Source organism: Amyelois transitella, chromosome 14 (genome assembly GCF_032362555.1).
Source record: "Amyelois transitella isolate CPQ chromosome 14, ilAmyTran1.1, whole genome shotgun sequence".
NCBI classification, from domain to species: Eukaryota; Metazoa; Arthropoda; class Insecta; order Lepidoptera; family Pyralidae; genus Amyelois; species Amyelois transitella.
In genome coordinates, this window is record NC_083517.1 from 10,356,676 (window position 1) to 10,371,911 (window position 15,236).

The following is a 15,236-nucleotide window of genomic DNA, read 5'->3' on the forward strand; positions in this document are numbered from 1 at the left end:
CTAGTCCGCCTCCTCTTACGACATCCGTGTGATAAATATAGAGTGGTTTAATTCTTTCCAAATACGCAAAAAAAGTAATGGGGCCACCTAAAGACAAAGAATAAATACCTATAAATAACAAACCTGGCAAGAATGCGGTTCGTGAAGTGACTTCGAACTCTTGGATGTCATTATATGTCTTTAACTGGCTCCCAATTTATTATGCATAATGGTTTTTGTAGATAACACAATTAATTAGGTATCCTTCGGTGAAAACTTCGAAATAATCTTTAGAAAAAAAAGCCAACGATTATTATAAAACCGTTAAGAAGTTCGGTGTATTAGAATATCGGGCATCAACCACGGCATTTTTTCACCACTTTTGTATTATATTTATATGAATTTTCTATATTTTTGTAGCAGATTTTTTTAATTTTAATCGAACCCGTGTGATTTGCATGTTTTCGTTACATTTTGATTTGACAGCCTGCTTGTCAATTTGACTGATATTAATCAAGACCAATCTAGATAAACCAACAACCCAAATAATATTATAAACTAGCTGTGCCCGCGACTTCATCCGCGTGGAATAGTTATTTTGGGCATTATTGAAGCCCTCAAGGATGAATAATTTTCCCCTTTTTATTCACATTTTCTATTATTTTTTGCACCTTAAAGTTTCAGTGTGATGTTATATAGCCTAAAGCCTTCCTCGATAAATGGTCTACTCAAAAGGAATTTTTCAATTCGAACCAGAAGTTCCTGAAATTAGCGCGTTCAAACAAACAAACTCATCAGCTTTATAATATATTAATATTAATTAAGGAACAGAATAATGATATACGCAGTTCAATTGAATTTATGTCGTCAAGGTATGACGATATGGCTATTAGGTTAAATTTGCTGGAAGAAGAACGTAAACACGATCGTGATTATATAAAAATACTGGAGGCGAGGGTTGAGAACTTAGAGCGGCAATTAAAATACTCTTCTATTGAACTACGCAACGTACCAGCCCAGAAGAACGAAACTAAAGAAGATTTGGTGAAACTTGTGAAAGCCACTGGATCGGCGCTGTCCCTTCCAGTTCGGGACTCAGATATCAAAGACATATATAGAGTGCACGGCAAGACTGAGGGTAGACGACCAATAGTAGCTGAACTGAATAGCATTGTGCTGAAAGATAGCCTAATTCGTGCTGTCAAAACTTACAATAAGAGTAATCCGGGAAGTAAGTTCTCTACCACAAATTTGAAAATAAACGGACCGTCTGCACCAGTGTACCTGTCTGAAATTCTGCCCCCCAAAACAAAGAAATTATTTTATTTGGCCAGGAACGCAGCTACTGCTGGCGGATACAAATTCTGCTGGACCTATAACGGCAGGGTCTACCTTCGCAAATCTGAAGGAACACCGCAGATACGTATAGCCTGTGAAGACGACCTTAATACTTTAAGTACCCAGTAACTTTTGTAGCCTTAACTTGCTTTATTCCCGTGGTTATTTTTTTTTATACGTATCATAAAGTATACTCATTGCATTCACATTGTTGCACATACAAATTTTTATTGTTAGTTCTTTTCGTAACACCAATTTTCACACTCACGTTCTTAACAAACTCAAATACAGTTGCAAATACGTCACAACTTACTTCAATAATCAAGAATTTTTACAATGGATGAAATTGTAATCAAATAGATGAGATTTCAATATCTAAGTCTATTACGTGTCTACCTGAACAAGTATCATGTGTGGTAAAAAGTTCAACCAACTTATTGACTGTACTAAGCCAAAATATACGCAGCATTTCAGCAAACATCTCCGAACTTTTAGTACTGCTAACAAGATTAGATATTCACCTGGATATTCTCGTGCTTAGTGAGTGTTGGCTTTTATCCAACCCTCTCATTCCTAGTTTGGCTAATTACTCATATTATTTCAGTACAAATAATACGTTGCAAAATGACGGGGTTGTGGTTTACGTAAATGACTCCATCAAAAATGCTGTGACAATGTCCCACGATCTACTTGACTCAAATAATGTCATAATAAGATTGGGACAACATACTGTTATAATAGCGATATATCGTTCTCCATCTTTCCGAGATACTACAAATTTCTTCTGTTCTCTGGACAGTACCCTTACTAAGTTAAGGTCTTTCAAAACTATAATTATAATTGGTGATATAAATATCAACATAGCAAATAGTAGTGATGATAATGCTGGCTCATATTTAAATCTACTAGCTTATCATGGTATTCTTCCCGGACACAGCTTTCCAACACGTGAAGGCGCCTGTCTGGATCATATCATGCTTAAGACTAGCTCACCCGCATTGTCCGTTGTAGTTGATACGGTAATAACAGATCACCATCCTGCGATACTAGCTCTTTCAACTAAAAAAGTAAATAAAACTCCGGCTAAACATCTTAATATTAACTACTCGGCATTAGATGATACAATTAATAATATTGATTTCTGTCCCTTATTTGAGTCACGTGATCCAGACCATGCAGCGTCTTATCTCATTGATAATATAAATACATGCATCAAGTCAAGCTCAAAATACACATATACTTCGTGCCGCAAGCGGATCTTAAAACCCTGGATAACTCCAGGACTTATAAGATGCATGCAGAATAGAGACAACATGCACAGAACCCTGAAACTAAACCCTAACAACGATACACTTAAATTGACCTACACGCGATACCGGAATTATCTCTGCAATTTAGTCAAAAAGTTAAAAAGATTACATGACAAGGAGGAAATTAAAAAAGCAGGCAAAAACACAAAAAAACTCTGGGACGCAATACGTAAAACAACTAATATGAACAAACAAAGTTACCAGTCTGAATCTCTCCTATCTATTAAACACACACCTGAAGAGTCTGTCAACTATGTAAATGATTATTTTTCAAGCATTGGTAAAACATTGGCTTCCAATATCTCATCCAAATCATCCTCTACATGGTCATCATCTTCGTCTTCATCAGCCTCTTTTGTACTCAGTAATATAGACGAAATAGAAATTTACCGCATTATTGATTCATTAAAAACGGATGCTGCCCCAGGGTGGGACAATATCTCGGCCAAACTACTTAAAAGATATAAAGAGCAATTTGCTCCAGCTATCTCACATATATGTAATCTGTGTATTGGTCAGGGTGTCTTTCCTAGACTACTTAAAATTGCTGTGGTACATCCGATTCACAAATCTGGTGGAAGTGAAGTTGTCGACAACTATCGACCGATTAGTAATTTGACGACACTATCTAAAATTCTTGAGCGCATTATCCACACTGCCTTAATAAGGTATCTTGAGCGACACTCCCTTCTGTCCAAAAATCAATATGGGTTTCGACCTAATATGTCTACCTCCCAAGCCGTTGATTTGATCACTGATACTGTTGCCAAGGCACTAGATTCCAAGCAAAAATGTATTGTCATGTTTCTCGATTTTAGAAAAGCTTTTGATACAGTATCAGTTCCACTTCTTATAACAAAGCTTGAGAATATCGGGGTAAGGGGGATGCAACTCAATTTGCTTAGGGATTACTTGAGTGATCGTGTACAGCGTGTCAAAATAGGAAAGTTCATTAGCTCTGACCAAAAGATAAATTATGGTGTTCCGCAGGGGAGTATATTGGGGCCTTGCCTATTTCTGGTATATGTGAATGATTTGTGCAATCTCCCTTTGTCAAATGGCAAAATAGTGTCATATGCAGACGATACAGCCCTTATTTTCACGGGTTCTACTTGGACCGAAACTTTCCGAACGGCTCAGGCAGGTTTTGATCGTGTAAAAGATTGGTTAAATGACAATTCTTTAACGTTGAATGTCAACAAAACAAACTATATTGCGTTTAGCATTAGAAACGTCAACCGTCCCGATCCTGCGAACCACTGTTTGGTTGCTCACGGTTATCAGTCTGTTTCCTGCAATAACAATTCATGCCAATGCCCTAGACTAGAGAGTATGAATACCACCAAATACCTTGGCATTACTATTGATAAACACCTAAACTTTGAACCCCACATTACCCTGCTATCTAAACGCATTAGAAAACTCATATATATTTTTAGAAAATTGCGCTATATAGCAGACTCAAACGTTCTGCGTATGTCGTACCTTGCATTATGTCAGTCTGTACTTATATATTGTATTACTGCATGGGGAGGTGCAGCAAAAACTCATCTCCTACTAGCAGAAAGGGCTCAAAGAGCTGTGTTAAAAGTGTGTACTTTTAAACCGTTCAGATATCCTACGTCTGAACTATATGAATTCTGTGGAGTGCACACTGTGAGGCAACTCTTTATTCTTGCAACAATAATGCAACAACACTCACATATGCCCTTTATTGCTCAGCCTGAAATCAGAAATAATAGACTTAGAATCCCTCTTCCTGAAGTTGAGACGGAATTCATGAAAAGATTCTTTCACTATCTCGGACCTTATTTTTATAAAAAAATTCATTCGCAGATACCAATCTACGCCCTCAATAGATTTAACTGTAGGAAAAGGGTGGGTGAATGGTTGAAATCGCTGACCTACGAGGAAACTGAAAATTTAATGATATCTGCTTTGTAATAATAATATTTTTCAGCACCATTGCTTATAAAGCTGGTATTATGTCTTCGTATTGAGTTTAATAATGGTTCAAATTATGAACTTGTTAATAATATTCCGCACTAGTGCGGTAATCTAAATTAATCCAATTAAATCTAACTGTCAAGGATTGCAAATAACATCAGTGTATTCGTATACCATCAATAATTCACAAATTGCCATTTTTTATAATTACACAGTTTTGCCTTTAATATTTAAATTTTCATTTTCGAATGCTTATGTCTGCGTGATGTTTCTTGCCTGCAAATTGTTTGGAAAAATGTCGTATATTGCTCGTTTGCGTTGATTGTTGCGTGCTCGGCTTCATTGCTTAGATATTGCCTTGTATGCGATGGCCAACTAAGCGAACTCGAAGTGTAATCTACTAATATTTACATATATATATCTAAGGGTGTAATTAACTTGCGCTGTAATACACTGCGCTACACTCACGCTACACTCCACCTTCTACTTAGTATATTAGTTTTGGATTTTTCTATCTTTTGTGTTTAATAAAGATAAGTTTTTCTTTTTCTTTTTGTACATTGAATATTGGGAGAGACCTGGTGACCCGTAATACAGGATCCTCAGGAGCCTAGCATGGGCACCAGTTCTCCACAATTGTTTGTTTACTATCTACTAGACTTGTGAACTGTATATTTTGTCAACTGTATTTTGTATAAATTATTGTGGAGAAAATAAATAAACTATTACTTACTTACTTACTATTAATTAATATAGATGCGAAAGTGAATTTATTTGTTTGTTTGCTACTTCTTCGCGGGTTATCTGCATTAATCTTCTTGAAATATCACGCATATGTGCATAATTAAAAGTCTGGAAAAGGACATAGGGTACCTTTCATGCCCGTAAAAATAAAGTTCCCGTGAAATTTGCGAAAAACTTGTATCTATTCTTTTATAGGTGGCGTTTATCTACCATCTGCAAAAAGCGACGAATTAATCGTCGCCTTGGCGCTTAATTCACGCGGGCCAAGCTGTGAGTAAAAGCTAGTGAGCCATAAACCAACGAGACGGAATTGAGCATAAAGCAAAAGCAAAAATCTATTTCCACGCTCTGGTATATAAGTGAATAAAAATCAATAGTCAATATTCAGTCAGATTGCTATCTTTAAAAGTAGACTCACAAATTAAAAATCACGTTTATTGTACCTACCTACATAGTTACGAAAGAACACAAAAATACAGTAAATTTGTTAGACAAACTACATATACAAAGGCGGACTTATCCCATTTAGGGATCTCTTCCAGTCAACCATTGAATATCGAAGAGGAGAGTTAGTTTTGAATAGGTACGTAAAAATCAAACGACCCTTAGTTTAAGGCTTACTAATTGCTGATTCCAACTTAGGTTGCTAGTCTATCACCAAAAAACGAATCACAACTTTAAAGCAATATGTTGATTTTTACAAATCACATGAGAAAAAGAGCACAGCTTTTTTCATATGAGGCAATATCGCAACGAGTAATTCTCGTAACTTTAGTTTGGGACCACTCCCATATCTTTACTCTATGACTCTATCTATCAGTAAGCTATACAGCTGATAGTGGCTTTTCAGTCTTTTCTAGGCTGTTTTGTAGGCTCTGCCTACCCTCAAGGGGTATAGATTAAATGTATATATGGTTTTTCTCAATTCATCTACCCAAAAATCATTAATCTTTCTTGTTTATGTAGCCGGGTAAAGAATTAATTATCACCTTGTCAAATCACACGACATATCTACAGCCTTGAACTTTATGTTGGTCCACGCTTATTTATAAATATCACAATGAGAATTCAACTATATCAATCCATTGTTGACCAAGTACTGAGTTTTATTATTTGGATAACGTGTTGCGCCCAAATTTGGTAGCCAATGGCCATACTAAGATAGACTTTGGTACCATGACCGCTTTTTCTAAAGCAATATTAATACCTACCTATCGGAATATAAAATAACTTCAGTAACTTACTGAAAAACATTGAAAGCTATCTTTGTGCCCTTCCTTGGGAAGCCGAAGTAAGCTCAAGACTTGTGTTACGAGATACTACCTCAATGATATTATATTAAATACCTACGCATACAGACAAAACATTTAAGACTCAGATCAATCTAAAAAAATATTATTTTCTACTTTGACTTCCTTTTTTTACTTTGTCTCTGTCTTGACACCCTTACCTGCGACGTTTTACCAAAAATGTCACAGTGGCGCCCAACATGGGACATAACTTTTTTTGGGAGGACCTTCTTCGAAAGCCCACGTCAACCTCCCGCAAGAAGGTACCCAAACGTTCATATGGTCAGTCTTTCATCGCGATTGTTCAGATAGGTCGCAAGTCAAGGTTCTACATCGATAGCTATTGTCTTTGACGTAATCTGATCTACGAAAGGCCACTTCCTTAGCCTTAACATAGACTTAAAAGTGTTTAATGCTGATCTTGTAGCGGTGAGAAGCCATAGTGTGTACCAGCTCTTTCTGTGCAGACTGTAAAGGTTTATCAAGGGAAATACTAAGTAACTTTGATTCTTCTTTTAAGCGATTGACTAGTAACCTGTCGCTTTTTGAATTTCCATTCCACCATTGAGCCATATAGCTGAACGTGGCCTTCAGTCCGCACCAGACCCGCACCAGACTGGTGGCTCTACCTACCCTGTAATGGATAAAGACGTGATTTCATTATATGTATGTAAAACTAAAATAAATGTAGCCTCTTGTGATTTATAATTCAATCTGTCTGTTACCAATGTTGAATGTAACTCAATGTTAAGTTTTTGATTACCTACCTATAAATATGGAGTCGGTAGATATTGAAATAATTTGCAGCTAACCATAGTGTTTTTGGGTTTCATAAAGGTTAAATTTATCAACTAGTCATATCAACAATAGGTAGTAGGTTATAAGTAACTAGGTAGGAAGGCGGCTAAATAGAATGCCCGCCATTTTTTGACAGCGTAAAATTTAAAAATTAGAATGACTGCAGGCACAGGCGTTGTGTAAGGCGTGCGCGGTGTTAGCCACCGGGCCACCGCCCGGGTCCTCGCGGTGCAGAAGGCCTTGCGTCTATGAGGTCTATGAGAGTGTATATTTCGTAAAGTAAGTACATACATATAGTCACGTCTATATTCCTTGTAGGATAGACAAGGCCTACAGGTAAAACGAACAGGTAAAAGGTTGTTCCGCTGCTTCTTCTACACATGCGCTTGTTCTATCCAATTTTGAAAATAAATCTATTCTATTCTACTCGTTTTCTAGCAGTCTTTAAAAGATTGAATGGCCAATGGCTGTATGGCTTTATTATGATAAGAAGGTACTTAATTAAAATAGAAATATACGATTTAACAACATTATGAGTATCATGGGTATGTATGACCCGTTAACCGTATCAGATTATCAAAGTTAACCTTTCAAAGCAGCTGGCTGTCAAAACATGACGAATTGACCACCAAACGAACAGACAAAAGGTATTATTATTAGACCTTGACTTTACCAAGCTCTTAGCTAATGCGTGTATTAACGCCTGTTACAATTAATTACGATAATTATTGATTCATTCGTTAAGTATAAGTTGATTAGCTATTCTTAAATAATATTAAACTCAACGTAACTTTTTGTATTATTATCAACATGGTCATCATTTGATAAGGAGATCACATTTAAAAGTGATTTCCTTTCTTGATAACTTGCAAATATTGACAGCAGGACAGCTATACCTATTAACACTCAGTAAGCCGCGGGCGGGAACAAGTTACTAAATAATTTCAATACAATAATGAGGTAATAATAACGACATGGTTTGAAGTAACATTCCATCGGTTTACACAACTCATTATATCACGATCCCTAAACGGATAGTTACTTAACGTATGAAAGAAAGTAGTGTCCTTAACCAGAGCTAAGCGCGTGGTATGAATGATAAGGCCAGTGTAGGAATGTGCTAGTTAAAATCTATGTAGGCCACATGAGTACCTAACGATTGTAGGTAGACACATTGAAGAAGGAATGTGTCTTGTGGTTTTAGCACTTTAGAATAGGACATCATAATCTTTCACATGAATAATGTTAGAGGCGACCAAGGGAATATGCATGTCACCTATTGCAAGTCTCATGCTTTGTTCCCAATGAAATAATATTCTATGGAGGTGCCCTAATTGTTCAACTTGACTCAGAAATAAAAACTGATATATCTGTCTCTTTCTCACAACAGTGGTTTAACGGGAGAAAAAACGTTTACACTCTTTTATCAGCACCCTCTTCATTGGCTTCGATGTGTTTGTGCTGGAGCACCGCCATCTTAAGTAGCCCGCTTAGCTTACTCGTGGAAGTTATCACCGTGAGGATTTTACGTTTTTCCGAGGAAATCCCGTGTTTTTCTACTGTTTACCAAGTTGTGCTTATATTAATCGTTAATAAACAACAAATGAAGTGTTCAATAGCATATTGTGGCTTATGCCAAAGCAAAAATAGGCCGAATTTAACCTTTCACCGGTAAGTGGTTAATATTTGGTTAAATTATTGTCTATCATACAGTGTATTTAATGAAATGTGTTTAAAAATCTTATTACTTTTAATCTTCTTTGTTGTGAGCTTTAAAAAATTGTAATATTCTCAATATTTCATTCACATCGAAAACATAAACACGTGTGCTAGTGTTGAACATCATCGAACATAGAATCTTATCGATAAACTAGCTGTGCCCGCGACTTCGTCCGCGTGGAATAGTTATTTGGACATCATGAAAGCCCTCAAGGACGAATAATTTCCCGTTTTTTGTTCACATTTTCCATTATTTCTTTGCTTCTTATAGTTGCAGCGTGATGTTATATAGCCTAAACATTTTTTATTTTTAAATTGTTATATTCTATGATGTTCATTGAAATTAAGTGATGTCCAAGACAATTTTGTTCACAATTAAGTACTCATAAGCAACAATACATTTATTTGGATAAAGATTAATATTATTACGTTGATACAACTCTTAACAAATAATGCATTAATTTCGACCAAATTTGGTTACCATAAGAACGGTTCTAGTGAGTTTATCTTAAAAGATAGACATATACTGTCGCGGACATTTTTTTAGATTATTACAAGAGGAATAATTCTTTCATACATATATTTTTGGTATCTTAGGGTCAGGTCAAAAGTACCCGAAACCGCCGAGCTTGCATGAAGAGAGTTATGAATGTGGATGAAGCGAAAGAAGTACGCAGAGATCGTGGCAAGTGGAAAGAGGTAGTCTCTGCCTACCCCTCCGGAAAAGAGGCGTGATTTTATTTATGTATGTAATTATATTTGATTTCCAAACACTTTATCAGAATGACATAGGTAATAGATACAATATTGTTGGACCTTAGATTATAGCCAAGATAGTAAGGATTCCCGATGTAAATATTTTTTTTTAATAAATTTAATTCGGAAATAAACATCTTAACTCACTCATCCATCGATAAAATATTATCGACTAAATGAACATCTCTAGTCCGCCATGTTTGTATCCGGGTTTGTTTATTTAGGTATGCAGGAAAAGTACATACATAGGGCACTTCCATAGGATTGTTCTTCTGAGTTTGTTCCCAAGTTAACGCTCCCTCTTTAGTCTAGGGAAATATAGCTTAAAAATGTGCTTATTCGACCTCTCTTTATAGAAAAACCATGCGATCTAGATTAACCAAGCCACATAATTACGTGAAATAGTTCAATGGCATTAGTTTAGTGAAAAATCTCAAGCTTTCTGTTGCGATGCGATATGTTCATATCTCTCTATCCATTGGGTTTAGACAGTTGTGGCATAAGTAAATATGTTAATATGCTTTGATTTATTTTTGGTCAATGGGGTGCATTATTTATGATAAAGATGCAAAAGGGTAAATCCTCTCCGAGGTAAACAAGCGGGTAAACTATTCTTACTTACTTATCTCTACTTTTAATTTTTCCTCGTTGAAGCGTAAAACTAAACGCAAATTTGACATTGACAAAATTGACATTGACGTTGCGTTTCTATTTAACAAAAAAGGAGAAATGGTTTGCCTACTTAATTTTGTTATTTTCTGTAAATAACTTTGGATTTTAGCAAAGATTAAGCACATCAAGTGTAAATTGAAATAAAATATGCCGCCAAAGCAAGCCAAGAAAACCCTATGGGTTGAATGCGAACGATGCGGTTGCAGCATAACCTCAAACGACAAAAATGTTCATGTGGAGTTAAATTGCGTTAAAGATCAATTGAAATGTCCATACATCGATGACGGAGTGCTATTTTCTTGGCTCGTTAGAGGCGGTGCTCCTCCGGATGGCGTGCCAAGGGACGCAGTTATGGTTCATCCTTCTACAAGTTCTTTGATTGGCGCAGTGATTGGCGGTCCCCTGGAAATCTGCAGAGATGGGGCCCCTAAGCTTGTGAAACGGATGTGGCCATCAAAAAACTGTGCGCCTGCCGCTGTTATACTGCCTGCTGCAGGTAAATTGATAGAATGTTTATAATTTCAAATTCAAATTTGACTCTTGTCAAATTACAACAAATTATTATTATTAGTTGGGCTGCAGCAACCTGTCACTATTCGAATCCCAATTCTATCATTAAGCCAAACAGCTGAGCGCTTATCAGTCTGTCTGACCCGCAAGGGATATATATGTGATTATATGTACTTATGTATGTTTACAAGGGTAGTCTCTTAATTAATTGAAATAAAATTCTTCATCTGGATTGTAGTTATAGACTGCCCCCAGTAAACTTGAAGAATATTACACTATTTTTTATACCAGTAAATTTGAAGAATTAATGAACCCACTTAACTACATTATTTATAATGTAGAACACTTTTATTTTTTTAGTAATAAATATAGTCTAAGATCCGGCTGCAAAATCACTACGTTCATCGCGTAGTTAATCAAACTCACATTTTAACATACATTTATGAATAGGATAATACATAGATAATAGGGTGCCAGTCAATAAGTGGCCGCAAGTAATTTTAATTAAATTAATGTTAATTAATTTTTCAAAAAAAATTTCGTTCACTTGTTTTTTAAATAAAATATCATCCACATCATAGAAATGTATGTAAAGAATTCGAAAATCAATGGGTGCCGTTACACACTCGGCCGCAACTACTACGCAGCCAGGTGTAAACAGGTAATATTTTGGTCTATTTATACGTTCATGTCGTACACGCATGTTTTTTATATCAAATTAAAGCTAATTTTTTTTTTAATATGATGATATATCGCTGCCTGTGAATAAATGGCCGCAAATTAGGGTTGCTAGCTGTTAAAAACTCGAGGTATCCGAGATAAAGTGAAAGAGAGTTAGCGCGTAACGCCACTTGTTAGACAAGGATGGCGAGTACCAGCTGTGCGAGTATTTGAAGCCATTGCGCACGCGTCAATAGATTGGGTTCTCAGCCAGCGATGCAAACAGTAATACGAACGACTTTACATTTACTCCAAAATTATAATTAAGTAATTAATATTCTGCAAAAAAAAAATGAAAATAAGAAAATATTTATTTCATAATAAAACATTGTTTATTGATCAAGTAAAAATGAAAAAAGCGTACTTATAAAGAATAGAATTTTGAGTATGTTTTATTAATACGCGTGCGCAATGGCTTCAAATACTCGCACAGCTGGTACTCGCCATCCTTGTCTAACAAGTGGCGTTACGCGCTAACTCTCTTTCACTTTATCTCGGATACCTCGAGTTTTTAACAGCTAGCAACCCTAATTTGCGGCCATTTATTCACAGGCAGCGATATATCATCATATTAAAAAAAAAATTAGCTTTAATTTGATATAAAAAACATGCGTGTACGACATGAACGTATAAATAGACCAAAATATTACCTGTTTACACCTGGCTGCGTAGTAGTTGCGGCCGAGTGTGTAACGGCACCCATTGATTTTCGAATTCTTTACATACATTTCTATGATGTGGATGATATTTTATTTAAAAAACAAGTGAACGAAATTTTTTTTGGAAAATTAATTAACATTAATTTAATTAAAATTACTTGCGGCCACTTATTGACTGGCACCCTATTATCTATGTATTATCCTATTCATAAATGTATGTTAAAATGTGAGTTTGATTAACTACGCGATGAACGTAGTGATTTTGCAGCCGGATCTCGTACTAATAAGGTATTCTTCATTATTTAATTTCTACACTTTAGGATTTTGTCTCTAAAGAATAAATTATCACATTGATAATTTTATTCTCTCTATTTTAACTATTTAAAATATAATATTATTACATTTCATTTTAATATTTCACTTTTAATTTCAGATCTATCAAGCGCTTGGTGTGGAGAGAACAAGAAAATAACTGTTTCTGTTATTAAAAGCAAAATCCCTAAAGCAACCAGTGTTACCATCAGCATCCGGAGTCACAAGATCGAGACTGACATCAGCGACATCCTCAAACAACACTTCTACAATAACTTTGTGCGCGTCGGCAGTATATTAGTCTATTACTACTTCGGAAAAAAACTTGAGATAGAAATAGTTAATTTGAAACACGAACAAGTGGAAAACAAAGATTATACTTGGGGTGAATTAAGTGAAAATACTATATGGAATATATTAAAAGAATCTGCACCAAAAAACAAAAAGCCATTATGTTTAGGCGGAGTAGATGACATTTTGGATGAAATCAAAACTTTTATTGAAATATCTTTCAACAAAAACGGTCTTACTTCAAACTTTCAACCAACTAGAGGCTTGCTGATCTATGGCCACTCGGGCATAGGAAAAACTGCCATTTGTAAATATCTCATAGACAATATGCAATGCCATCATATAGAGGTGAATGGACCAGCTGTGTTCAGCAAATATTTTGGTGAAACAGAGGCCACTATGAAAAGTTTATTTACAAAAGCAATTGAAAATGAGCCTAGTATAATTCTGGTTGATGAAATTGAAACAATATGTCCTAGGCGTTCTTCAGGCAGTACGGAACAAGAAAGGAGAATAACCTCTGCTTTTGTGTCTTTATTAGACAATTTACACCAAGAGAATAATAGAGTGTTTGTTCTGGCCACTACAAGAAAGCCTGATGCTATAGATCCTATGTTGAGGAGATTTGGGAGGTTAGATAAAGAGATTGAGATACCTGTTCCAGATAGGATCCGAAGGCGGGAAATTCTCCACAGTCTGTTGAAAGGTTTGCCAAGTAAAGTATCTTCACAAGATATTGATTCAATATCAGAACTCGCACATGGTTATGTCGCTGCAGATTTGGTCAACTTGTGTACGCAGGCTTCCATGAAATGTATAAAGAGATCGAGTGATAACATAGAAAACGATGACTTGATGGGCGCCCTAACAGTAGTAAGACCCAGTGCTATGCGGGAATTGTTAATAGAAGTGCCTAACGTCAGATGGACTGATATTGGAGGCATGGACAATTTAAAACTGAAGTTGAGACAAGCTGTTGAATGGCCCTTGAAACATGCTGAAAGTTTCCAACGATTAGGTGTGAAACCTCCAGGTGGAGTTTTATTATACGGTCCTCCAGGGTGCTCTAAAACAATGATAGCAAAAGCATTAGCCACTGAAAGTGGGTTAAATTTCTTATCAATTAAAGGCCCAGAATTATTTTCTAAATGGGTTGGTGAATCAGAGAAAGCTGTTAGGGATTTATTTAGGAAAGCACGTCAAGTGGCGCCCTCTGTTATATTTTTTGATGAAATGGACGCCATCGGCGGGGAAAGGGGCGTAGGGGAAGCGGGGGTGCATGAGAGAGTTTTAGCTCAGCTGTTGACAGAATTAGATGGGGTAGTTCCATTGAAGTCGGTCACAATTTTGGCTGCAACAAATCGACCAGACAAGATGGACAGAGCTTTGCTAAGGCCAGGTCGGCTGGATAGACTGATCTATGTGCCGTTGCCAGATTACGAGACCAGGCTGCAAATACTGGAACTTAAACTGGCCAAGATGAGTGTAAGTGAAGATGTATCAGCAGAAAATATAGCACAAATGACGGAGAAGTTTTCTGGTGCCGAATTACATGCTGTGTGCCACGAAGCTGCACTGAGAGCATTAGAGGATAATCTCAACTGTCAAGTGGTAAAAATTGCTGACTTTCTGGATGTTTTGAAAGATTTCAAACCGAGAACACCAGACTCTTTGTTAAAAGTTTATGAGGAATTTGCTTTGGGACAGAAATCAGGATAAATTTTCTGTACCTATTCATAAAAACATAAAAGCTCTTTGACAAGGTACATACATAGTAGTAAAAATAAACTCATTTTGCTGACATATCTTTGGCTCTATGGTGAAAAAATCTACAAGTAAGGAAATTAATAAAAATAAACAAAGAACTATAAATCAAGTATCAATTAATACAGAATATTTGTAAGAGAAAATATGAAATTTTATAAAACTTTGTAAATAAAAAGAGTTTGATTTGTCACATAATTTAATATATAATATATGAAACCTTAATACTAAATTATATAAATACAGTAAGCCTATTTAATCACAAGTGCACTAATTCACAATACAGCTATACAAGGGGACCTACAATCACTCGTAATTTTTTTTTCTATTTGTAGATTATGTAAAAAATCTTTTAATTTACAAATACAATTTTTTTCTGGACCTTTTGGAAATTAAAAAAAGTAACTTTCATTTTTAATACTGGCATG

The 15,236-nt window shown here is 35.8% G+C and overlaps 2 protein-coding genes across 2 annotated transcripts; both read left to right on the plus strand.

The window, feature by feature from the left end:
• The first annotated feature begins 861 nt into the window (after positions 1 to 861).
• Positions 862 to 1,446, plus strand: LOC132902501 (uncharacterized). Its single transcript, XM_060947772.1, has one exon. The coding sequence runs from the start codon at positions 862 to 864 to the stop codon at positions 1,444 to 1,446; it is 585 nt and encodes a 194-aa protein (XP_060803755.1).
• Positions 1,447 to 10,591: 9,145 nt separating this feature from the next.
• On the plus strand, positions 10,592 to 15,033 carry LOC132902517 (ATPase family gene 2 protein homolog A-like). Its single transcript, XM_060947913.1, has 2 exons — positions 10,592 to 11,048; positions 12,875 to 15,033. The coding sequence occupies exons 1-2, from the start codon at positions 10,700 to 10,702 to the stop codon at positions 14,761 to 14,763; spliced, it is 2,238 nt and encodes a 745-aa protein (XP_060803896.1). The 5' UTR covers positions 10,592 to 10,699; the 3' UTR covers positions 14,764 to 15,033.
• The last annotated feature ends 203 nt before the right edge of the window (positions 15,034 to 15,236 follow it).

Bases quoted from the DNA above. Each gene is read 5' to 3' on its own strand.
- LOC132902501 (XM_060947772.1), top strand. From the start codon at position 862: ATGGCTATTAGGTTAAATTTGCTGGAAGAAGAACGTAAACACGATCGT.
- LOC132902517 (XM_060947913.1), top strand. From the start codon at position 10,700: ATGCCGCCAAAGCAAGCCAAGAAAACCCTATGGGTTGAATGCGAACGA. The intron at 11,049-12,874 runs GTAAATTGATAG...TTTTAATTTCAG, and splicing joins TGTTATACTGCCTGCTGCAG to ATCTATCAAGCGCTTGGTGT.